The sequence below is a fragment of the Schistocerca americana genome, chromosome 3 (assembly GCF_021461395.2).
Source record: "Schistocerca americana isolate TAMUIC-IGC-003095 chromosome 3, iqSchAmer2.1, whole genome shotgun sequence".
Lineage (NCBI taxonomy): Eukaryota > Metazoa > Arthropoda > Insecta > Orthoptera > Acrididae > Schistocerca > Schistocerca americana.
In genome coordinates, this window is record NC_060121.1 from 989196417 (window position 1) to 989221572 (window position 25156).

At 40.2% G+C, this 25156-nt stretch overlaps 1 protein-coding gene across 1 annotated transcript in view; it reads right to left on the reverse strand.

Moving 5' to 3' along the window:
* The window catches only part of LOC124605633 (dedicator of cytokinesis protein 1), a 460559-nt gene that overhangs the window by 337786 nt on the left and 97617 nt on the right, over nt 1–25156 (reverse strand). Inside the window, exons 9-13 of the mRNA XM_047137451.1 lie at nt 23924–24130; nt 23552–23827; nt 16964–17132; nt 14191–14378; nt 2040–2140 (exon numbers count right to left, since the gene is read on the reverse strand). Of these exons, the coding sequence (XP_046993407.1) occupies nt 2040–2140; nt 14191–14378; nt 16964–17132; nt 23552–23827; nt 23924–24130 (941 nt within the window). The remainder of the gene's footprint in view (nt 1–2039; nt 2141–14190; nt 14379–16963; nt 17133–23551; nt 23828–23923; nt 24131–25156) is intronic.

Below are 25156 nucleotides of genomic sequence, written 5' to 3' on the forward strand. Positions count from 1 at the left end.
CATTGCACAGATATCATACATACGTCATTTTGAAGAGAAACTCTGAACGTTTTTTTCCATGTATACTGCCACAGCATAGTTTGGTCATTTGCCGATAGTCAACGCTCGTCACAAACATGGTGAGTTCAGGTGCGAAGCGAGATTTCTGTATGTTGAAGTTCATCAAATGGCCTCCCCAATCACCAGATCTCACTCTGTGTGACTTTTTTCTGTTGGGACACGTTAAAGATCTAGTGCATGTACCGCCTCTACCATGTGATGTAGCAGAGCTCCAGTAGAGAATACGGGAAGCGACTGCCACAGTCGACGATGCCATGCTGGAATGGGTATGGCAAGAATTCAATTACCCTATTGACATCTTCCACTCATGGTTTGCATATCGAATGTTTGCAAAAACTTTCAGAGTTTCTATTCAAAATGCAATATGTATGACATCTGGACAGTGTTTGGTTTTTGTGCAATAAATAATTGAAAGTGTTCCCGGACTTTATTTACACCCAGTATTGCCAGCTCAGGGATGGAAAACAACTGGTAAAACTGTTTAAGTTGATAAAACAAAGAGAGAGTGAGGAAACAAATGAAAGGAGGAATAGGGAGTAGTGGCACTGAACGAATTTAAGTGAAAAATTGGAGAGCATACAGAAAGCAACACAACACACTAAAACAAAGAAAGCAGATAAAAAGTTTTTTTTTGGGGGGGGGGGGGGGAGGGGAGGGAGTGTTTGGACTGAATGTTACAACACAATGAAGACAAAATAAAAGGGAAGTCGAGAAGGAGGAACAGGGAATCAAGTTTTCCAAACAGATGATTGATGGGTGCCACAGATAGTACAGAGATGTTACATTACAGAGTTCAGGAACTGTGGGAAACATACCATCAGAATGAATCTGGCAAAGAAATACAGGAAAAAGCCCAGGAGCAACTATTTGCAAACAGCCCCCACTGAAAAAGCAGATAAAGAAATATACAGTTTCTTGTGTATAAAACTACAAACATAATGTACATCATTATTTATTTTCTCTAGAATAGTTACTTATGGTTTCCTGAAGCAGCTTTGTAACTTTTATTTCCCTTGAAAGTTTCCTACAATTTTCCACTATTCCAATGGCAGAATAGACCTCATTGCAACTGAGGTCATTACAAGCATAATGTTTTTCCATGTATTGTAGTTTATATAGACCTTTCTTTATAGAGCACTTGACTCATTTGACAGAAGTGTAGTGCAACTCGGTACTGATATTTTTTCTTAAACCACTTCCAGTTAATGCCAGGATGGTTCTACAAGCAAGTTTTAGTTATTCCTTGTCAATTTCAGATTTATTTAGCTACTGCTGTTTGAAATTACCTTTCTTGTACATGTGGCTTCAAAATCTAGCACTACTTCTCTTCTTAATGGAGTCACAATTCCAACTCAAACATTGCTTGCAAATACAAAGGCTAAGTAAAATGAATTTGGCAAAATCTGCTATGCTTCTGCAGCAATGAAGATAGATTGGATGTCTTGTAGAGTATATCATAAAATTGTTCTCTAATAACTGATCTGAGACACCTTTTAGAAATGTACACAAATGAATGACAGATGCAAATTATGATGAGGATGGCACATATTTGTTTGCCGATCTCCTTCAAGGTACAAACAGTTGTGATAAAGAATGTAACTGACTCATTTTATGGAGAATGGGAAAGAGGAACTAGTAATGGAAAAGATGACATAAATGACTACATGGCCAAGCACATGAAGGATTTTGCTGCATAATTATACGACCGAAATAACGATAATCAATGATTAACCGGGAAATGGAGTGGTGTATGTGAAGAAATGATAAGGAGGGTATACTTTATACAGAATAGTAGGATTTAGATAACAGGATGACAAGGGATAATACCAAGATATTGGTGCACAACAAATTCTAAATAAATAACTTTTTTTCTTCAAGTGTTCACATTTACCCCATGATGGTAAGTGCTGGCTTGGCCATTATGTTTCTTTTAGTTTAACAGTTTGTCTTAATTATGGCAAAGATAACATATAACTCACTTATAGGCAAGAGTTGCACTGAAACTCTCTTGGATGTACAAGTCCAAAACTGGCTGGAAATGTTGGTACTTCCTGTCTGACACCAACCCAATAATAAAAAGCTGAAACAAAAATTTACTGTTGAGGGAATCAGAAATTATATTCACAACGACAATGAATGATATAATATCACAAAACAACAAGGAGAATGTGAACTAAATTACTGTACAAGCTTCTTCACCTCCCAGTACCTACTGCAACCTACATCCTTCTGAATCTGCTTAGTGCATCCATCTCTTGGTCTCCCTCTACAATTTTTACCCTCCACGCTGCCCTCCAATATTGAACTGGTGATCCCCTGATGCCTCAGAACATGTCCTACCAACCGATCCCTTCTTCTAGTCAAGTTGTGCCACTAATTTCTATTTTCCCCAATTCTATTCAATACCTCCTCATTAGTTATGTGATCTACCCATCTAATCTTCAGCATTCTTCTATAGCACCACATTTCGAAAGCTTCTATTCTCTTCTTGTCTAAACTATTTATCGTCCATGTTTCACTTCCATACATGGCTACACTCCACACAAATACTTTCAGAAACGACTTCCTGACATTAAAATCTATACTCAATGGTAACAAATTTCTCTTCTTCAGAAATGCTTTCCTTGCCATAGTGAGTTTGCATTTTATATCCTCTCTGCTTCGACCATCATCAGTTATTTTGCTCCCCAGATACCAAAACTCAACTACTACCTTAAGTGTCTCATTTCCTAATCTAATTCCCTCAGCATCACCTGATGTAATTCCAGTATATTCCAGTATCCTCGTTTTGCTTTTTCTGATGTTCATCTTATATCCCCCTTTCAAGAAACTGTCCATTCCGTTCAACTGCTCATCCAGGTCCTTTGCTGTCTCCGACAGATTTACAATGTCCTCAGCAGACCTCAAAGTTTTTATTTCTTCTCCATGGATTTTAATTCCTAACTCTGAATTTTTCTTTTGTTTCCTTTAATGCTTATTCAATATACAGATTGAATAACATCAGGGAGAGGAAACAACCACTGCTTCCCTTTCATACCCCTCGATTATTATAACTCCCATTTGGTTTCTGTACAAATTGTAAGTAGCCTTTTGCTTTCTGTATTTTACGTCTGCCAACTTCAGAATTTGAAAGAGAGTTTTTTGGTCAACATTGTCAATAGCTTTCTTTAAGTCTACCAATGCTAAAAACATGGGTTTGCCTTTCCTTAAACTATCTTCTATGAGAAGTCAAAGGGTCAGTATTGCCTCGCATGTTCCAGAATTTCTACAGAATCCAAACTGATCTTCCCCGAGGTCGGCTTCTACCAGTTTTTCCATTCATCTGTAAAGAATTCGTGTGAGTATTTTGCAGCTGTGACTTATTAAACTAATAGTTTGGTAATTTTCACATCTGTCAACACCTGCTTTCTTTGGGATTGGAATTATTATATTCTTCTTGAAGTCTGAGGGTATTTCGCCTGTCTCGTACATCTTGCTCACCAGATGGTAGAGTTTTGTCAGGGCTGGCTCTCCTAAGGCTATCAGTAATTCTAATGGAATTTTGTCTACACCCGGGGTCTTGTTTCCACTTAGGTCTTTCAGTGCTCTGTCAAACTCTTCACACAGTACCATATCTTCCATTTCATCTTCATCTATATCCTCTTCCATTTCCATAATATTGTCCTCAAGAACATCGCCCCTGTATAGACCCTATATATATTCCTTCCCCCTTTCTGCTTATCCTTCTTTGCTTAGAACTGGGTTTCCATCTGACCTGCTAATATTCATACAAGTGGTTCTCTTTTCTCCAAAGGTTTCTTTAATTTTCCTGTAGACAGTATCTATCTTACCCCTAATGATATACGCCTCTACAGCCTTACATTTGTCCTCTAGCCATCCCTGTTTAGCCATTTTTCATTTCCTGTCGATCTCATTTTTGAGATGTTTTATTCCTTTTTGCCTGCTTCATTTACTAAATTTTTATATTTTCTCCTTTCATCAATTAAATTCAGTATTTCTTCTGTCACCCAAGGATTTCTATTAGCCGTAATCTTTTTACCTACTTGATCCTATGGTGCTTTCACTATTTCATCTCTCAAAGCTACCCATTCTTCTTCTACTGTATTTCTTTCCCCCATTCGTGACAATCATTCCCTAATGCTCTCCCTGAAACTCTCTGCAACATCTGGTTCTTTCAATTTATCCAGGTCCCATTTCCTTAAATTCCCACCTTTCTGCAGTTTCTTCATTTGTAATCTACAGTTTATAACCAATAGATTGTGGTCAGAGTCCACATCTGCCCCTGGAAATGTATTACAATTTAAAACCTGGTTCCTAAATATGTCTTACCATTATATAATCTATCTGAAACCTGTCAGTATCTCCAGGCTTCTTCCATGCATACAACTTTCTTTTATGATTCTTGAACCAAGTGTTGGCTATGATTAAGTTATGCTCTGTGCAGAATTCTACCAGGCAGCTTCCTCTTTCATTCCTTACCCCCATTCCATATTCACCTATTACATTTCCTTCTCTTCCTTTTGCTACTATCGAATTCCAGTCACCCATGACTATTAAATTTTCGTCTCCCTTCACTACCTGAATAATTTCTTTTATCTCATCATACATTTTATCAATCTCTTCATCATCTGCAGAGCTAGTTGGCATATAAACTTGTACTAGTGTGGCAGGCGTGGGCTTCGTATCTATCTTGCCCACAATAATGCGCTCGCTATGCTGTTTGTAGTAGCTTACCTGCTTACTTATTTTTTTTTATTCATAATTAAACCTACTCCTGCATTACCCCTATTTGATTTTGTATTTATAGCCCTGTATTCTCCTGAGCAAAGTCTTGTTCCTCCTGCCACCGAACTTCACTAATTCCCACTATATCTAACTTTAACCTATCCATTCCCTTTTTAAATTTTCTAACCTATCTGCCCGATTAAGGGATCTGACATTCCACGCTCTGACCCATAGAACGCCAATTTTCTTTCTTCTTATAACAACGTCCTCCTGAGCAGTCCCCGCCCTGAGATCCAAATGGGGGACTATTTTACCTCTGGAATATTTTACCCAAGAGGATGCCATCATCATCATTTAACCATACAGTAAAGCTCCATGCCCGTGCAAAAAATCACAGCTGTAGTTTCCCCTAGATTTCAGCCGTTCGCAGTACCAGCATAGCAAGGCCGTTTTGGTTAGTGTTAGAAGGCCAAATCAGTCACTCATCCAGACTGTTGCCCTGCAACTACTGGAAAGGCTGCTGCCCCTCTTCAGAAACCACACTTTTGTCTGGCCTCTCAACAGATACCCCTCCGTTGTGGTTACACCTACGGTACGGCTATCTGTATTGCTGAGGCACGCAAGCCTCCCCACCAACGGCAAGGTCCATGATTATAGATACATGTTGGATGTCACTTCCTTTACTATATGAACTATGGTAATACCACTGTACTACAATGTAAAAGAAGTACCTTACTTTTGATAATCTCACAATTTGGGAGCAACTAATTTTATATGACGATAGTATCTGTTCTCGAAAGAACAGTTACCGTTGATGACCTTGCAGCTTTGCTAGAAATGAAATGATAAGTAAATGGACACCCTAGCTGCAACCGGCGTTGATATACTTCACTGGGGACATGTTGAAAATGTGTGCCCCAACCGGGCAGACGCTACATGGCAGACGCTCTATCCATCTGAGCCACCGAGGGCACAGAGGATAGTGCACCTGCAGGGACTTATCCCTTGCACGCTCCCCGTGAGACCCACATTCACAACATGTCCACACCACTACGTTTGTAGTGCGCCTAATAGATGTTTGCCCATCATACTCATTACTCGTGGCAGATTGATTTACCAAGTCCCGTACATTCTCCATGTACTGCAATTGAATGTTCGAATTACCGCAAAAAATTATTTATAAGAAATAATCAGTATATATTCAGAAAATATCGTTTTTGTGAAACACAACTAGCGCTTTATTCTCACAAAGTAATGAGTGTTACCGACAGGCGATGTGAAACTGTCCATATTTTTAGAGTCTCAGGCTTTTGGTACCATTCCTCACACATGATTTCTTATCAAACTGCATGCCTACAGAATATCGTCTCGGTTGTGCGGCTGGAGCCACGAATTCGTATCAGTAAGGTCGCACTAGAAAGTAACGCAACCTTGTAGATTGTTTGGAGATGATGCTGTCTTTTACCATCTTGAAAACTTTTAAACACGATATCTGTATGATGAGAAAAGTGGCAATTGACTCTAAATAACAAAATATGAGAAGTCTTCAACTTGAGTACTAAAAGAAATCCACTAAATTTTGCTTATATGAAAAATCGTACAAATCTAAAGGTCGAATCAAACAATTGAAAATCCAGGATGGAATAACGACAAAGTCATGAAAAGGATAGATTGTTACTCACTGTACAGTGGAGATATTGAGTCGTAGACAGGCACAACAAAAGAGTGATAAACAAGTAAGTTTTTGGCCAAAACACCTTCTTCTGAAATATACAACGCACACACCTTCATGCAAATACAACTGATACACACATGACCACTGTCTCTGCCTGCTGAAGCCAAATTGCGAGCAACAGCACATGATGGGAGTAATGAGGAGGCTGGGGCAGGGGATGGGCAGGGATAGCAGTGTAGGGGTGGGGATAATAAAGTGCTGCTTGTGGGAGCATACAGGAATGAGGTGAGGAGAGGGTAAGGCAGCCAGGTGCAGTTGGGGAGCTTGATGGCGGGGGCCGCAGGGGGCAGAGGGAGCAGAAAAGGAGAGAAGTAAGAATATTGTGGGTGTGCTGGTGAAACAGAAGGCTGTGTAGGGCTGGAGTGGGAACAGGAGAGGGTATAGGTAGCTGAAGGACAGTGGCAAACGAAGGTTGAAGCCAGGGGGGTTACGGCAATGTACGATATATTACAGGAAGAGGTCCCACCTGTGCAATTCGAGCTGTTGTCGTTAGGAAGGATCCACATGGCACGGGCTATGAAGGAGTCATTGAATGAAAAACATTGTGTTTGGCAGCGTGTTCAGCAACTGGGGGGTCCAGCAGTGGCTAAGCCATGTCTCCGCAATATCCTTTCTTTCAGGAGTGCTAGTTCTGAAAGGTTCGCAGGAGAGCTTCTGTAAAGTTTGGAAGGTAGGAGATGAGATACTGGCAGAAGTAAAGCTGTGAGGACCGGGCGTGAGTCTTGCTTCGGTAGCTCAGATGGTAGAGCACTTGCCTGCGAAAGGCAAAGGTCCCGCGTTCGAGTCTTGGTGTGGCACACAGTTTTAATCCGCCAGGAAGTTTCAGATAGCTTGTTTGTTGTCATGCCCACATACAACGAAGCACAGTGGTTGCAACTTAGCTTGTGAGTCACATGACTGCTTTCAAAGGTAGCCTGAGTGTGGTGGGATAGTTGATGCTCGTGATGCAGACGGTGGTGGGAGGATGTATGGGAAAGGTCTTGCATCTATGTAATCACAAGGATATGAGGCAAGAGGTTGAGAACAGGGGTTGAGTAGGAATGGATGAGGTATTGTGTAGATTCGGTGGCCAGTGGAATACCACTGTGGGAGTGCAAGTACAATAGTGAGTAAGACATTCCTCATTTCAGGGTATGATGAGATGTAGTCTAAACTCTGGCACAGAATGTGGTTCACTTTCTCCAGACCTGGTGGTATCGAGTCAAGAGGGGAATGCTCCTCTGTGGTCAGACAGTGGAACTTTGGGAGGTGGTAAGTGACTGGAGAGATAAGGCATGAGAGTCTGTTTCAGTACAAGGTTGGAAGGGTAATTACATCCTGTGAATGCCTCAGTGAGACCATTGGTGTATTCTGAGAGGGACTGCTTGTCACTACAGATGGGATGCCCACGGGTGGCTAGGCTGTGTGGAGGGGACTTCACAGTGTGGAATGGGTGGTGGCTGTCGAAGTGGAGGTATTGCTGGCTGTTGGTAGGTTTGATATGGATGGAGGTAGTAATATAACCATCTTTGAGGTGGGAGTCAACATTGAGAAAGATGACTTGTTGGATTGAGGAGGACCACATGAAGCAAATTGGCAAGAAGATGTTAAGGTTCTGGAGAAATGCGGACAGGGTGTCCTCACCCTCAATCCAGGTCACCAAGGTGTCTTCACATATTTCCATGTTTATGTATTTTTACGCATTTTTATCTTCTGCCCTGGATCTTGTTCCTTGTATCTGTGCCAGTAGGAAAGAGTTTATTTATACCTAGCCAGAATCCTGTCCTACATACTGTTTCTTGTTGCTTGGCTAGTGGAATCCCCCAAATGCCCTTACCAACAGATTACTCAGCTCTGGCTGCAACCCCTCCTAACCCCTCCTTCCACAATGACCTCCATCTGTCCAGGTTTCATCAATCCTCACCAACAGTCCTGCAAAACCATGTAGATCATGCGTGAACCTACTTGCAATATCTCCTCTCCCTCCATAAAATTCTCCTGCTTTGCAATCCCAAATTCCTGGATCTTGTCTCACATTTGGAAACTTTTATCCTCCAGGAACTAGAGCAGCATGCACAATGTCACCTCAAAAACATCTCCAACCTGTTCACTTCTACTCCAACCTTGGACTACCACTATCCACCACATCTGTCTCCAAACCTCCCCCACAGCCCTTCATAGCTGACAGGTCCTGTATTGCAGACCTACTACATGTACCCCACCGTCAAAAACTTGCTCCCACCATCATATAGATTCCAGAATGTAAGCAGACTCAAAACACAGTCATCAATCTTTCCTCCAAAATCCTTAGTCCAACAAAAGTATCAGTCCTTTCCCAAAGCCTTACTTTTTGCCCCACTCCCAAATTCTATCATGCTGCACTTGGTAAGAACCTTCTCTCCTTCTCCCGGTCCCTACTGTAGAAACACAATTTTGCCACCACCTATACCAATCAGACTCAACTATATCACCAACTATACCAATCAGACTCAACCCTTCCTAACTCAGTTCACTACTCCATCTAGCTGTGATTCACCCCCACTGTCCCTACATCACTGTAGGCACAGATTCCCTGTTAACTTTCCAGAATTTCTTAACCTTGAATCTTGCCTCCTCATTATTTCCCAAATCCCTCAATATGCAAGTTCACCTCATATCAACAGGAAGAACCACTATCCACCACCCAAGAACTGATCCCGACCTTGTAAACTAATCTGCTAACAAAGGCTACACCAATGTTGTTTTGATCTGCAAGTATTACCTAGCAGAAGGACTCTTCCTGCTATAAGATTCGTTCACTTACAAACCCTGCCACAGTGACCCCATTCCAGAAATCCAGCACTATCTCCAGACTCTCCTCAAATCCTTAGACCCATTCAAGAACCTCTCTCTGGAGTCTATCTCTCTCCTCAGCTCTACCACTACCCAGACTCCTACCTTGTACGTGCTTCCTAAGTCCATAAACCTGACCACCCAGGACACCTCATTGTGTGTCCAGGACACCTCATTGTGTGTGGCCGGTTACCTTGCCTCACTAATTACTGTGCTCTCACTGGGAGAATCTCTGCTCTCATAGACAACACTTTAGCCAATTATCTGCAATCTACCCTACTATGTAAAAGGTACCAACCATTTCCTCCCCCTACTCTCCACAGTTCCTGTTTCTATACCACACCGTGCCCTGCTTATTACTATTGACATCACCTCCCTGTCCGCCTCCGGTAGCTGAGTGATCAGCACAACAGAATATCTATCCTAAGGGCCCAGGTTCGATTCCCTGCTGGGTCGGAGATTTTCTCCGCTCAGGGACTGGGTGTGGTGGTGTCCTAATCATAATCAATTCATCCCCATCGATGCGCAAGTTGCCGAAGTGGCGTCAAATCGAAAGACATGCACCAGGCGAACGGTCTACCCGACGTGAGGCCCTAGTCACACGACATTTACATTTTTATCTCCTCCCTTTATGCTATCATACCTAATGCCTGTGGCTTTTTTGCTGCTGAACACTACCTTCCCTTATGGCCGATGCATTCCAAACCGACAAGCTCCTTCCTGGTCACTATGACCACCTACTTCCTCACCCACAATTACTTCTTCGTTGAAGGCATCACCTACAAACACTTCTGGGCTACAGCAGTGAGCACCTGCATGGCACAGTTGTATGCCATCCTATTCTTGGACTATCTAGAGGAATCCTCCTTAACCACCCAAAATTTCAAACGCCTCACGTGATTTGAAAGTCTTGGATTAATGATATCTGTGGGAGTAATGTGAGACATGAGATGTGACACCAACAATCAGCACAGTCACATAGCTGTATACTGTGTGCAGATGAGGCGGTTGGTACAGTGTCGCTTGTAAGTCAGAGCATGTGGTGTGGTTTGGAAGGCAACATGTAAAACATAGGAAACAAGAGAAAAGAAAGGAAAGATAGTGAGTGTAGTAATATGTTATAAAATAGAAACGAAGGGAAACAGCACGGGTTATGGGATGGAAGAAAAGTCGTTAGGCAAACCAAACAATGGAAAATCCAGGATGGAACAATGACAATGTTATTGAAAGGATAGATTCCTACTCACCATATAGTAAAGATATCGAGTCACAGAAAGGCACAATAAAAGACTGCTAAATAGGTAACTTTTCAGCCAAAAGGCTTTCTTCCGAGTTAGACAACATACATGCTCACACACACACATTCATGCAAACGCAACTTATAAATACACAACCACTGTCTCTGCTGCTGAAGCCAGTCTGCAAGCTACACCGCACGATGGGAGTAGCAATCTAGATAGTTATTAGGTTTTATATGAACGGAGGTACAGATGTAGCCATCTTTGAGGTGGAAGTCAACGTCGAGAAAGGTGGCTTATTGGGTTGAGGAGGACCAAATGAAGCGAACTGGGGAAAAGGTGTTGAGGTTCTGGAGGAATGTGGATGAGTGTGGTGGGATTCCATAAATTCAGTTGAACCTCCAGTAACTTCTCAAATCCTTGGGCCCAACGCTTAACCTCTCCTCGGAGTCTATCTCTCTCTTCACTCCTACCACTCCCTGTACTCCTGCCTTCTACTTGCTTCCTGAAGTCCATATACCCAACCACGCAGGATGTCCCAATGTGGCCAGTTACTGTGCCCCCACTGAGAGAATCTCCGCTCTCATAAATCAACTGCTTCAGCCTATTACCCGCAACCTACTCTCCTACATACAAGATACCAACCATTTTCTCCACTGACTCTTTACAGTACCTGTTCCTTTGGCACATGATGCCCTGCTTGTCACTACTGATGCCATCTCCTTTTACACTAATACCCCTAATGCCCAAGACCTTGCCGCTATTGAACATTATCTTTCCCAACAGATGACGCAATCCCAACGTTGATGAAGCTGTAACTCTTTGTCAAGCAGTATATTCAAACACAATTTCAGAAATGCACCTTAATCCTGTCACTGTAGAAGAAATTCAAAAAATCATCATGTCTCTAAAAAATACGAACTCTGTAGGGGTTGATAATATATCTAGTAATTTATTGAAATATTCTTGTGTGTGGATAACAGACATTCCCTGTCATAATTTCAATGCTTCCCTTCAGAAAAGTGTTCCCAGTAAACTTAAGTATGCCATTGTGAAGCCCCTGTACAAAAAGAGCGCTAAAGCTGAACTAACTAACTATCGACCTATCTCTTTGCAGCCAGCTTTCTCCAAAATTCTAGAAAAGCTAATACATGTAAGAATTACTGATCATATCATGAAGAATAGGGTTCTCATCAAGAGCCAATTTGGCTTTCAAAAGGGCCATGCAACAGAAGACGCAGTCTACACACTTGCAAATGAAGTCCTAGATACCCTTAATGAAAAAATGCTAGCACTTGGTGTCTTCTGTGATTTATCCAAAGCATTTGACTGTGTTCATCACCAGATTCTCTTGCAAAAAGCAAAATTAGTAGGAATAAGTGGTGTTGCAGGCAATTGGCTACAGTCGTACCTCCAAGACAGAAAACAAAAAGTTGTCTTGAATAGCTCGGGTGGAGTATGTGACACTTCCTCAGATTCTGAATGGAGTTCCATTACATGTGGAGTGCTTCAGGGCCCAATTCTTGGGCCACTATTATTCCTGATTTTTATAAATGATCTACCATCATGTACAAGCCTGCCGTGTAAATTTACAATATTTGCTGATGATACCACAATTTTTATGAGCTGTAGAACAGACAACAATCTTGAGGAACTTGTTAATCACATACTCTCAGATGTGGTTAATTGGTTCAAGGTGAATGGTCTCTCATTAAATTCCAGTAAGCACAGCTTTATTCAATTCTGTACAAAAACAGAAGAAGAGACAGAGATAACTGTGACATGTGGTAATCAACCAATAGTAAGAATGGAAACAACAAAATTTCTTGGAGTGCACATTGATAAGAAAATGAACTGGTCTTCACATATTATTGATCTCTGTAAGAGGTTTATCTCTGCTACCTATGCTTTACGGGTTGTCACTTCACTTCATGTGCTGAACCTAGCACTGCAAAAGTGGCATACTATGGCTATTTTCATTCTCTCATTGAGTACGGAATTATTTTTTGGGGCAACCAGCCATTAGCAATGAAAGTGTTCATTGCACAGAAGCGAGCTTTAAGAATTATATGTGGATTGCACCCAAGAGACTCGTGTAGAAATAGTGTTCGTAAACTTAAAATATACACAACTACATGCCAATATATTTTTTCTCTCATGTGTTTTGTTTGTAAAAATATAGAGATATTTCAGCCAAACAGTAGTTATCATGAGCATAACACACGGAGGAAGAATGACATACACAGCGAGCTCAGAAATTTGAGCTTGGCACAAAAGGGTGTCCACTACACTGGAGCAAAACTCTTCAATGCTCTTCCTCCTGAAATAAAGGCAGATTCATAACAAGAGTAAGTTTAAGAAAGCACTAAAATATTTCTGCTAGAAAAAGCTTTTTACAGTCTAGATGAACTTTTAACTAAATTAATTGTAATATTTTAATACTACATAATACAAGTTCACATAATGCCACTAAGAATGTTATTTAACCTGAGCTCTGTATCTGTGTGTGCTCTGTATCTGTTTTCTGTAGTGTTTTAATGATTCTAAGAAAATATGCATTTTCTTTTTCTGTATTGCTGCCCAAAGAATTTATCGTATAAATTTTTATATAATTATGTACTCAAATTTCTAAGATCATCAGATTGTATTTGTAAAAAACTGACTCATTCCACATCCTTGTGTATCCAACACAGTTGGACCTATGGAACATGAAATAAATCAAATCAACTCAAACTTACAACCTTCTTCCTGGTCACCAAGATTGACTATACCCTCACCCACAATGACTTCTCCTTTGAAGGCATCACCTACAAACAACTTGAGCTGCCAGATTTGGCAGTTATGTGTGTATGTGGTGTGCTTGCTTGTGTGTATGAATGGTGTGTGTTTCTCTGTTTCCTTTTTGTTGATGATGGCTGTGGTAGAAAGCTTTGTGTAAGGGTCTCAATTGTGCCTGCCTGAAACTTAATGTGTCTTCTTTGTGGTAAGTAGCAATTTATCTTTTCCAACATTGTTTATATTCCTACGTAGAGTTTCCATTGTTTGATAAAATCAGTAAGCATAGATTTCAACAAAGTGTCAGCTGTATCATGTGCAACAAATAGCAGATGACGAATCAACAGACACAGCTGCGAAAAGTAACGACATTACCAAGGTAGGAAGTTCTATGTATACTACCAAGGGAGCACCTTGAGTGGACAAGGTGAGATATACTATACAACCTATTTCTGCTTGTTCTGTACTTCATCCAGTGGCAAGTACTAACGTACAGCATGTGACAGCACTACACTTACAAGAGAACTAGACTGTACACTACTGCTATCTTCCATCCCTGCTTCCCAGGTGTGAACATGATGGTGCAGCAACTGTGGTCAAGTAATCAATTCATTTGGCAATGTAATAACTGACTGAATGTTTACAGCACATGCCTCAGGTGAGGCAAATGTGTGTGCACAGGTACCATTTTTCACTAATAAGACTATCTCATCAACATGTTCTAATGATGGACTTAGTTTCCTTTTTAGTTTGTATTGCATTGCACCATTTTGTTATCAACAGTTAGAAGAATGTCTACAAAATCTTATACACTATGCACAAAATAAAAAATGATTAGTAGCTTACCAGACATTCAAAAACCATATTGTCATAAAGCTCTGAATCAAAATTCTCCATCAAGATGTTGAATAGGGCATCCAGCACATCCTGCAGGAACTTGACTACTTCTTCTCCATCCACTTTCATTAAAGCTGCCAGACTGTCCTTGAGGCCCTCCGGATGACTTGCCCAGTTCAACAGGCCCAACAGGTCAACTAAATGATGCAAGTAAGCATTATCAGAGGTAATTACTGTCATAAAATTTCACACACATCTTTCAGACTACGAAAAATAGTTTCTACCTACAAAATTTTCAACAATTCCTATTAAGTTTATTATGTACTCAAGTATTAAGAAGAAACACAGTTGATTTGTATCTAAATACATCAGTCTTTTGTCTTCTACCTTCGTCCTTTAAACAGTGAGCAAGTGGAATCATTTAACTTAATCAACAAATGACTATTTTACAATTCAGGACTGTTCCTACAGAAACTCCAAAGAAAATGTCATTTTCTTTGTGTCACAGACACCTTCTGCAATCTCCAGCCCCTCAAGCCACCACTCCTCTACAGCCCAGGTGGCTACTTGCAAATGTGTGTGACAAGAATGATATGTTTCTATCATTATATAAAATTCACTAAGAGTCATATGGACTACCTAATACTAACCTTAAGGAGGCACTCACAACAGCCAATAATAACACACACTAATACTGAAGCACACTTCTCTTCTCTAAGGACGAAACTGAAAGAATTTTCTGGGTGACTTGTTTCTACATGTCACATGCGTTCATCGATTCAATGAGAAATTATGACCCTTAGCTATCAACTATTCATTCTGAAATTCATTACATTGTATACAACAGTTTTTGTTTAATATTAGAAACACATGATGACATTCATTTTCTAGAAATGCAATTATTCAAAAATCAACAAATATTGTAACAACACTTTATGCGGCCATGAGTAAATTTTTGAACACATTAGTTTATAGCCACTAGAAAACTTTCTCATCTTGCATACATACATGTCATCCCTGTGTTTTTATGCATGAATAAACCATCATCTATACAATAATAAAGCTCTTCAGTATTATATATTTGTTATGTTTGTTGTTTAGAAGAAAAAGTTGCCAACAGGGCACCATCAGTGACAGGTGTTGAGGCTGTACGGACAGCAGTTGCCCAGCCACCCTGCCAGCACTGTCTCCTGGGGTAGAGAGACCGTCCAAGTATCGCCTCAAAGAAAATCATGCTCTTCGACAAAATGGAAAAGAAAAGCATTGGTGTGATTTTATACGAATGGACTGTATGTCTTTTTCCTGTTCAACTTGAGTTGTGTGATCAAGCTGAGAATGTACGTACCCCCTTGTAACTCGGACACTACATTTATAAGCAAGAAAAATAAATCATAAGATTTACTGTATGTGTCCCAGCACTTTATTCATCTAAATGTTTTCAGCATATGTATCAAATAATTTATTTTGGTGATGCAAAATTTAAAATATTGAAACAACAGCAAGAGGTTGTAAGGTAGGGAATTTCTGAAGCAAGAAAGAAGAAGATTAGTGTTTTATGGCCCCTCAACGGTGATGAGTGAAGGATATGGAAGGAAATCGGTCATGCCCTTTCAGAGGACCCATCCTGTCATTTGCCTTAAGTGATTTAAGGAAATCATGTTGTTGTTGTTGTGGTCTTCAGTCCTGAGACTGGTTTGATGCAGCTCTCCATGCTACTCTATCCTGTGCAAGCTTTTTCATCTCCCAGTACCTACTGCAACCTACATCCTTCTGAATCTGCTTAGTGTATTCATCTCTTGGTCTCCCTCTACGATTTTTACCCTCCACGCTGCCCTCCAATACTAAATTGGTGATCCCTTGATGCCTCAGAACATGTCCTACCAACCGATCCCTTCTTCTGGTCAAGTTGTGCCACAAACTTCTCTCCTCCCCAATCCTATTCAATACCTCCTCATTAGTTATGTGATCTACCCATCTAATCTACAGCATTCTTCTGTAGCACCACATTTCGAAAGCTTCTATTCTCTTCTTGTCCAAACTATTTATCGTCCATGTTTCACTTCCATACATGGCTACACTCCATACGAATACTTTCAGAAATGACTTCCTGACACTTAAATCAATACTGGATGTTAACAAATTTCTCTTCTTCAGAAACGCTTTCCTTGCCATTGCCAGCCTACATTTTATATCCTCTCTACTTCGACCATCATCAGTTATTTTGCTCCCCAAATAGCAAAACTCCTTTACTACTTTAAGGAAATCATAGTAAACCTAAATCTAGATGACTGGACAGAGATTTGAACTTTCATCATAAATGTGAGTCCAGCTGAAGCAAGGGGAGGGGGGGGGGATGAACTGCCAAATAAACTTGCAACTAACATCACTCTTTCATTAAAATCATGTTGTTCTACATTTATTTCAGAATTACATGGCATACTCTCAAATTTTGTTTCTGTAACTATTATTTCAAAATTTACTGTCACTTTCCACGTAGTATTTTCTTCTTCTAGTCTCAGTAAGTACTTACTCTTCATATTACAGTCTTCCAAGCTAATTGTTTTCATCAGTTCTCAGCTATTGCATATTTTCAGGTATATTATCATATCAACAACTGGTTGCACAGTAGCATCCTACTCCTATGCAACTTCAGAAGAAAAACCTGGCCCTTTAAATTATTTTATTTTTTTCTTCAAAGAATGAAAGGTTGTTATCCTGTAGCTAATCTCAACAACAATTAAGTTATAAGAGTAATAAATTACAATTGCTTGTATTAACATACCATTCTGTGTAAGCTTGGTTGAGCAAACATTTGTTTCAATTGTAAAACTGTCTTTCGAACTGAGCGAGAGACCTCCTGCGGCAGGTTTCTGTCCCTCAGTGAGCTGTATCCTTCTGCTGGGTAGTGACAAATATGCCAGCTCACTTTCTTCATACTTTTTATGATCAATCTGAAATGAAAGATCACAGTTAAACAGGTAAGGACACATTTTGCAGATAGACACACCAGCAATGACAGAATATGAAATTAAGTACTGTGAAAAAGTAACTGCTTTATACCAAACTTATACAAATAATTTGTCTAAATACTGTCCAATCACCAGCTTTATTAGGAGTGGTTTCAGTAATGTCTTGATGTGATAGTTACACAATGTAATCAAATTTCTGATTTCTGTTTTAATTACTACCTTACACTGTAACTACTAGTTCCCAGTTTTTTTAAATAATAGCTTTACTTGTCAACCTCAATAGACAGTAATATTAAGTTCAATTAGATGAAGTCCTCCTCCTTGCAAAGTATGCACTTTTTTCATAACTGGAAAATGCATGGAAGTATATTAATTTTACAGTGTTAACTGTTAAAAATGGTCACCACATGAGCCCCAAACTGATCTCAGACACCATATTTTCGAATATTATTTGACAGTGTCTGCTTGCATCACGTGAACTATTTTGTTGAAGCTTGCTTACAATATGGAAGGTAAATTCCAAACATGTTTGCCTCCATGTTTCTTCAACTTTCATGTATATCAAAATCTCTAGAAATGGCAATGTGTCACTCTTGTCAGACATTGGGTGGTTGTATTGGTGAATCAGCATTGAACTAGAGCCAATCCATCAGCTCGCAAACTGATTATGTAAGTTGGTTACGGAAATATCTATGAGCTCTGGTGTCCCCCCCCCCCCTCCCCCCCTTTAAATCGGCACAGTTTATGAACAGAGAGTTCCTCTTTAATGAATGCTGTCATGAAGACTTTTGTTTTCATATTTTGAGGCAGCTGCTTTTCACACGACGCAATGGATTCTACTGTGTAAAAGGTGTGAAAAACAAAGCAACTCTCTTTGCTCCAAAGTGCAATAATCCAAGAGAACTCATTTGTAAAACAACACAAAAATTTCCTCCAAAATTGTTGTGATATCTTTATTAGTTCAAAATCATAGTTTCAAAAATAAATAAAACAATGGGAAGCCCAGGATGGAATAACAACAATATGGAAAAGATAGGTTGCTACTAAACACAGAGAGCAGCCGCTGTCAGATAGAACAGACACTTAGTTGAACAGGCAGAAAGAAAAAAGAATACTAGAAATACTTAAGCTTTTCGACGAAGTCCTACCTCAAAAGTAACTCTCACCCATTCGTACAGCAACAACAACATATCCACCATTCCAGTAACCCCTCTGGCCTTAACCTTCGTTACTCCCTGTTCTCAACCTTTCTATCCCCCTCCCTGCTTCCATTACAATATGCACATTCCATCTAATCCTCTAATGCTACCACAAGTCCTTTTCATTTTTCTACTTCTCCCTCCCCCCACCCCACACAATGATACGCACCTAGTAGCCCTATCTTGTCCCCGCCACATCCCTACACACTCCCTCAGATAGCACCAGCACTTTCCCACAGCCCTCACACCACCTAATACCTCCTCCTTACCCTCCCCACCCACTCCAGGAGACTGCTGCTCACGTCAGAAGCAGTTGTGCCCACAGACAGTAGCCATGAGAGTGTGAACTAAACAGATGTACAAACAAATAATTTTTAAAAGGCTTTAATCTGGCTGTAGAGGATGAGGAACCAGGTCGTCCTCGTCCTCCTCCTCCTCCTCCTCCTCCTCCCCCCCCCCCCCTCCCCGCCACCTACCCCTCCCGCCCACACTGCCACCCCTCTAATTGCCCGATTAAAATGAAATTTACTTTCTTCATCAGCTTCTGAACCGTTACAGAAATTTGAAGGGTGCAAGTTTTGGATAAAGGCTAATAGCATTTATGTAAACATCAGAAACTGATTTGAGAATGCATGGGTGTCAAAGGCAATGCTTTTTTCTAGTTCAAAATAACAGTTCTTGCTTTTTTTATTAAAGACGGTTCAATAACATTCATAACACGTAATGAAATATTTTTGATAGATCTGAAAGACATTCACAAATAATTAGTATTTAGTGATGCTTTATTTACTTTTTCATATTTGTCCCATTTGAATCAAATACATTGGCTGAATAAAAAAAATCACAACACCAAAAGATAATTAATGTACAATAACGAAATGTCAGGAGTACATTTGCCTGGGTAACATATTTATGTGATTAACATTGCAAGGATGGCTAGAGGACAAATGTAAGGATGTAGAGGCTTATCTCACTAGGGGCATGGTAGATACTGCCAACAGGAAAATTAGAGAGACCTTTGGAGAAAAGAGAACCACTTGTATGAATATCAAGAGCTCAGATGGAAACCCAGTTCTAAGCAAAGAAGGGAAAGCAGAAAGGTGGAAGGAGTACATAGAGTGTCTATACAAGGGCGATGTACTTGAGGACAATATTATGGAAATGGAAGAGAATGTAGATGAAGATGAAATGGGAGATATGATACTGCGTGAAGAGTTTGACAGAGCACTAAAAGACCCGAGTCGAAACAAGGCCCCGGGAGTAGACAACATTCCTTTAGAACTACTGACGGCCTTGGGAGAGCCAGTCCTGAAAAACTCTACCATCTGGTGGGCAAGATGTATGAGACAGGCGAAATACCCTCAGACTTCAAGAAGAATGTAATAATTCCAATCCCAAAGAAAGAAGGTGCTGACAGATGTGAAAATGACCGAACTAGCAGTTTAATTAAGTCACAGCTGCAAAATACTAATGCGAATTCTTTACAGATGAATGGAAAAACTGGTAGAGGCCGACATTTGGGAAGATCATTGTGGATTCCGTAGAAATGTTGGAGCACGCGAGGTGATACTGACCCTACGACTTATCTTAGAAGAAAGATTAAGGAAAGGCAAACCCATGTTTTTAGCATTTTTAGACTTAGAGAAAGCTTTTGACAATGTTGACTGAAAAACTCTTTGAAAATCTGAAGTTGGCAGGCATAAAATACAGGGAGCGAAAGGCGATTAACAATTTGTACAGAAACCAGATGGCAGTTATAAGAGTCTAGGGACACGAAAGGGAAGCAGTGGTTGGGAAGGGAGTGAGACAGGGTTGTAGCCTCTCCCCGATGTTATTCAATCTGTATATTGAGCAAGCAATAAAGGAAACAACAGAAAAATTCAGAGTAGGTATTAAAATCCAAGGAGAAGAAATAAAAACTTTGAGGTTCGCCGAAGACATTGTAATTCTGTCAGAGACAGCAAAGGACTTGTAAGAGCAGTTGAACGGAATGGACAGTGTCTTGAAAGGAGGATATAAGATGAACATCAACAAAAGCAAAACGAGGATAATGGAATGTAGTCGAGCTAACTCGGGTGATGCTGAGGGAATTAGATTAGGAAATGAGACACTTAAAGTAGTAAACGAGTTTTGCTATTTGGGGAGCAAAACAACTGATGATGGTCGAAGTAGAGAGGATATAAAATGTAGACTGGCAATGGCAAGGAAAGCGTTCCTGAAGAAGAGAAATTTGTTAACATCGAGTATAGATTTAAGTGTCAGGAAGTCGTTTCTGAAAGTATTTGCATGGAGTGTAGCCATGTATGGAAGTGAGACATGGACGATAAGTAGTTTGGACAAGAAGAGAATAGAAGCTTTCGAAATGTGGTGCTTCAGAAGAATGCTGAAGATTAGATGGGTAGATCACATAACTAATGAGGAGGTATTGAATAGAATTGGGGCGAAGAGGAGTTTGTGGCACAACTTGACTAGAAGAAGGGATCGGTTGGTAGGACATGTCCTGAGGCATCAGGGGATCACCTATTTAGTATTGGAGGGCAGCGTGGAGGGTAAAAATCATAGAGGGAGACCAAGAGATGAATACACTAAGCAGATTCAGAAGGATGTAGGCTGCAGTAGGTACTGGGAGATGAAGAAGCTTGCACAGGATAGAGTAGCATGGAGAGCTGCACCAAACCAGTCTCAGGACTCAAGACCACAACAACAACAACAACAACAACATTGCAAGATCACAGGTTAATGTAAGTGCAAGATAAGCAACTGCAAATGTGAAATGCTGGTACATTAACAAAAGGTGTAACTGGCAGTATGCTGAAGCATAATGCTGGACGCAAGCTTGTAAATGTGCATGCACTGTGTTGTACAGGTGCCAGATGCCAGATTGTCAGATGGAGTTCCATGCCTGTTGCTCTTGGTCATTCAGCAGAGGGACAATTCATGCTGATTGTGGAGTTGTCATACAGTGATGTACCACATGAGCTCGATTGGAGACAGACATGTCGATTGAGCAAGCCAAGGCAACACGTCGACACTCTGTAGAGCACGTTGGGTTGCAACAACTGTATGTTGTGAGCATTACCCGGCAGCACAAAAGATCAAATCTCCACACTGACATACAATTTTGCAGTCAGGGTGTGTGGGATAGTCACAAGAGTACTCCTGCTATCTACGGAATCACACCTACGACCATAACTCCAAGTGTAGGTCCAGAGTGCCTAGCACACAGACAGGTTGGTTGCAGGTCCTCAACTGGCCTCCTCCTAGCCAACACATGGGCGTCACTGGCACTCAGGCGGAAACAACTTTCATCAGAAAACGTAACACACCTCCACCGTGTCCTCCAATCAGCTCTAGCTTGCTACCACTGAAGTAGAAAATGGTGATGGCTGGGGTTTAGTGGAATGCACACCACAGGGCATCTGGCTTGGAGCTGTCCTTGAAGCAACCAATTTGTAACAGTTGACTGCTTCACTGTGGTACCAACTGCTGTCCAAATAGTTGCTGCAGATGCAGTACGATGCACCAGAGACATATGCTGAACATGGTGGTCTACCCTACCAGTAGTGCCATGTGGCCGCCTGGAGCCCAGCCTTCTTGTGAGCTTATATTCTTGTGACCACCACTGCCAGCGACTGTGTACAGTGGCTACATTCCTGCTAAGTCTTTCTGCAATATCAAAGAAGGAATATCCAGCTTCTTGTAGCCCTATTACATGACCTCTTTCAAAATTTTTTTAAATTAAAAATGAAACTCCTCCAGCTGTACTTAAGATTTCATATTTATTTGGCTATTAGTTTCAACATTGTGTCAACACCATCTTCAGGCCCTATATAACACACCGTACATAAAACAAACAATGTGAGACACCAGTAGTCTGTGAGCTATTGTACAACATAAATATATTATAAACATATTATATAAAGGATGAATTCATTAAAAGTAGTTACATTCTGGTACCGCGCGGCGCAGAATTTGAATCAGCACCAGACGTCACGGACGTCAAATACCCATAGAGGTCTCTGCACCATCGCACCGTAAGCTGTGGCGGCGCGCATCTCCTGGCCCGCTTTTAGTGTGAGGGCGCCACAGTGGAACACGTGGTTCCAGCGGCCAATAGCGGCACCCCCGATAGCGTACTTAAGCGCCTGCCTCGCACTCAGCCAGCGAGTATAATCTCGTGTACGTCGGTTTACACCTCGCTTCGCGCTAGACAGCTTACTTCCTTGTTCTGTGTACAAGTGGACGTGTTTGTTTCCTTGTTCAATCTTGTTGTATTCGTTCTGTCCTTCGTTTGTCGTGTACGTCCTCTCACGTTGTGTTGTCGTTCGCGGGCCTCTCCGTGGGTCCCGCAGCACTTTCCGTCATTGCTACCCCGCGACTGTCCTGGTTGCATTTACAACATACATTTCGTTCATTTTCACTATGATGCAATTTACCTCGACATTAGCAATTTATATGGTACAAACAAGTACAAATGAGGTTATATATACACAGTTATTTCCGTTATAGATCAATACTTATATATACCCCCCATTTTCATTCAAATGTCTAGTATTGACCTATAACGGAAATAACCGTGTATATATAACTTCATTTGTACTTGTTTGTGACATACAAATTGCTAATGCCAAGGTAAATTAGTGAAAATGAACAAAATGTAACTACTTTTAATGATTTCATCCTTTATATAAAATGTTTATTTTGTACAATAGCTCACAGACTACTGATGTCTCACATTGTTTGTTTTATGTATGGTGTGTTATATAGGGCCTGAAGTTGGCTTTGACGCAACGTTGAAACTAGTAGCCAAATAAATATGAAATCTTAAGTACAGATGGAAGAGTTTCATTTTTAATAAAATTTACACCAGCTAATGTCCCACCATCATCCAATTTAAATATGGATGTACAAAGATCTTTCAAACTTGGTGAGGTGTTAATGATGGCTTTCTTTGCCACCTTAAAGGCATTCTCGATTAACATAACTAACACTCATGACCGTTGCAACACGTATTCAATGCTGATTTTCAGCCACATAGTGACACTATTGGCACCACACTTACGCAACTGGTACAAATTCTAATAGACACCCATCTTTCAGATGTAGAAACATGCCTACCAATTTTTGTTTGTGCCGCACAATTCCTTCTTGGTGTTGCCATTTTTTTGCCAACAGTATACTTAATAATAAAAACATACTTACCTTGTAAACAAGTAATTCATGGAGTGAATCTTCCAATGTTGTGCCATTTTCCTGCATCAATGTAACATATGACATGGCAAATGGTTTCTCAGATTTGTCTTTGGCTTCAGTCGATGAACGATGTTTAAAAGTAAATTTCAAATGGCTCGCTTTGAATTCTTCTATTGGAATTGCTACTTTAAAAATCTCGCACCATCTTGGCCTATCTTCATGATAGTAGATCACAGAACGATACTCATTTAATGGTTCGACACCACCACCTAATGTTATAACGCCCTGTGAAATTTAGGAGGCAAAAGGAATTTAGAAACTTCAACAAACATTGTAATAATCATGCTGAAATAATGTTTCAAAAATTGTTGACCAACTTACAGGAATGCTCTGACCTTTCTCATTGCAGACTTTTACAGTGACTTCAACATTTTTGTCAGTAGACTTGCTGCCTTTAGAAAATTCACCAGAAACAAGCATAAGGTACAGATCATTTCTAACATCACCAGGAAGAATTACTTCAGGAAAACCCATTTTCCTGGCAACTGCAACATTACCAAGAACAAGATGAGGGTTCTCTTCTCTCACCTGCAAAATAATAAAAAATACAACAAACAAATTAATGTTACTTGTTCATAAACGAAAATTATAATGAAATACCTCTCTAACAAATGATTGTACAAAGCAGTTAACCTTAGATTAACACAGAAAATTAGCTCAGATCAAGCTCAACATGGAAATCTGCATTGTATACATGTTAATTGTAGGTTATATTGCCGTGAAGCAGGATCATCTTTGACTGGCAAAGTTCTGCTGATCAAGTCCAAGTTCAACTGTGATTCTCAGTTCACAACCCAGAGGTATTAAAAAGACAATGATTTTGTTTGTGCAAATACAAGTTTAAAATAAATAATAAAGATGTTGTTATTAACAGAAAAAAATGTTAAATAAATATGTGAATACCCCACCCTCCCATTGCTGAAGCTCGAAATATTTGTTTAGACGTGTAAGGTTAATTCAAGAAATTATTGGTGCTGAAAGGAATGAGTGCAAATAATAAATGACCTCCTTACAATTCTTGGATATAGCTCATAATTAATGTGATTAGCTTTAGGTATTTTACAAACACTTTTCAGCAGCAGTGTAAGAAAGGAAATTCAAAATATTTGCAGTGAAAATTTTAGAAAATTGAGTTCAAAAGCAGCCAATAATGACTGAACACCTCTTACAAGGATGTGCACAGCTGAAGACAGTACTGGATGGCAAAGTCTAGAGGAAACCTTTATCCAGCAGTGGATATCAAACTGCTTACGATTATGATGGAGTGAAAATAATAAACAAAGAAAATTAAATAAGTATGAAAGCAACACATGTAAAAAATGAAGCAGGAAGAAAGAATTTATGAACAAGAATAGGAGAACAGACATGGAGCATAGACAGAAACAATATATTGCTCCTGGAGGAGATTACAGGATCACTTGCATTGCTGAAAGGGCAGTTCTGTTTGGAAATTTTTTTTTTTTTTCCATTGACCGGTACTCACATTATTTTATTTTAGCATTTTCTTTTTCTGCAGCTACTTTATCTTATCCTTATGTACTAATACCTCCCTTT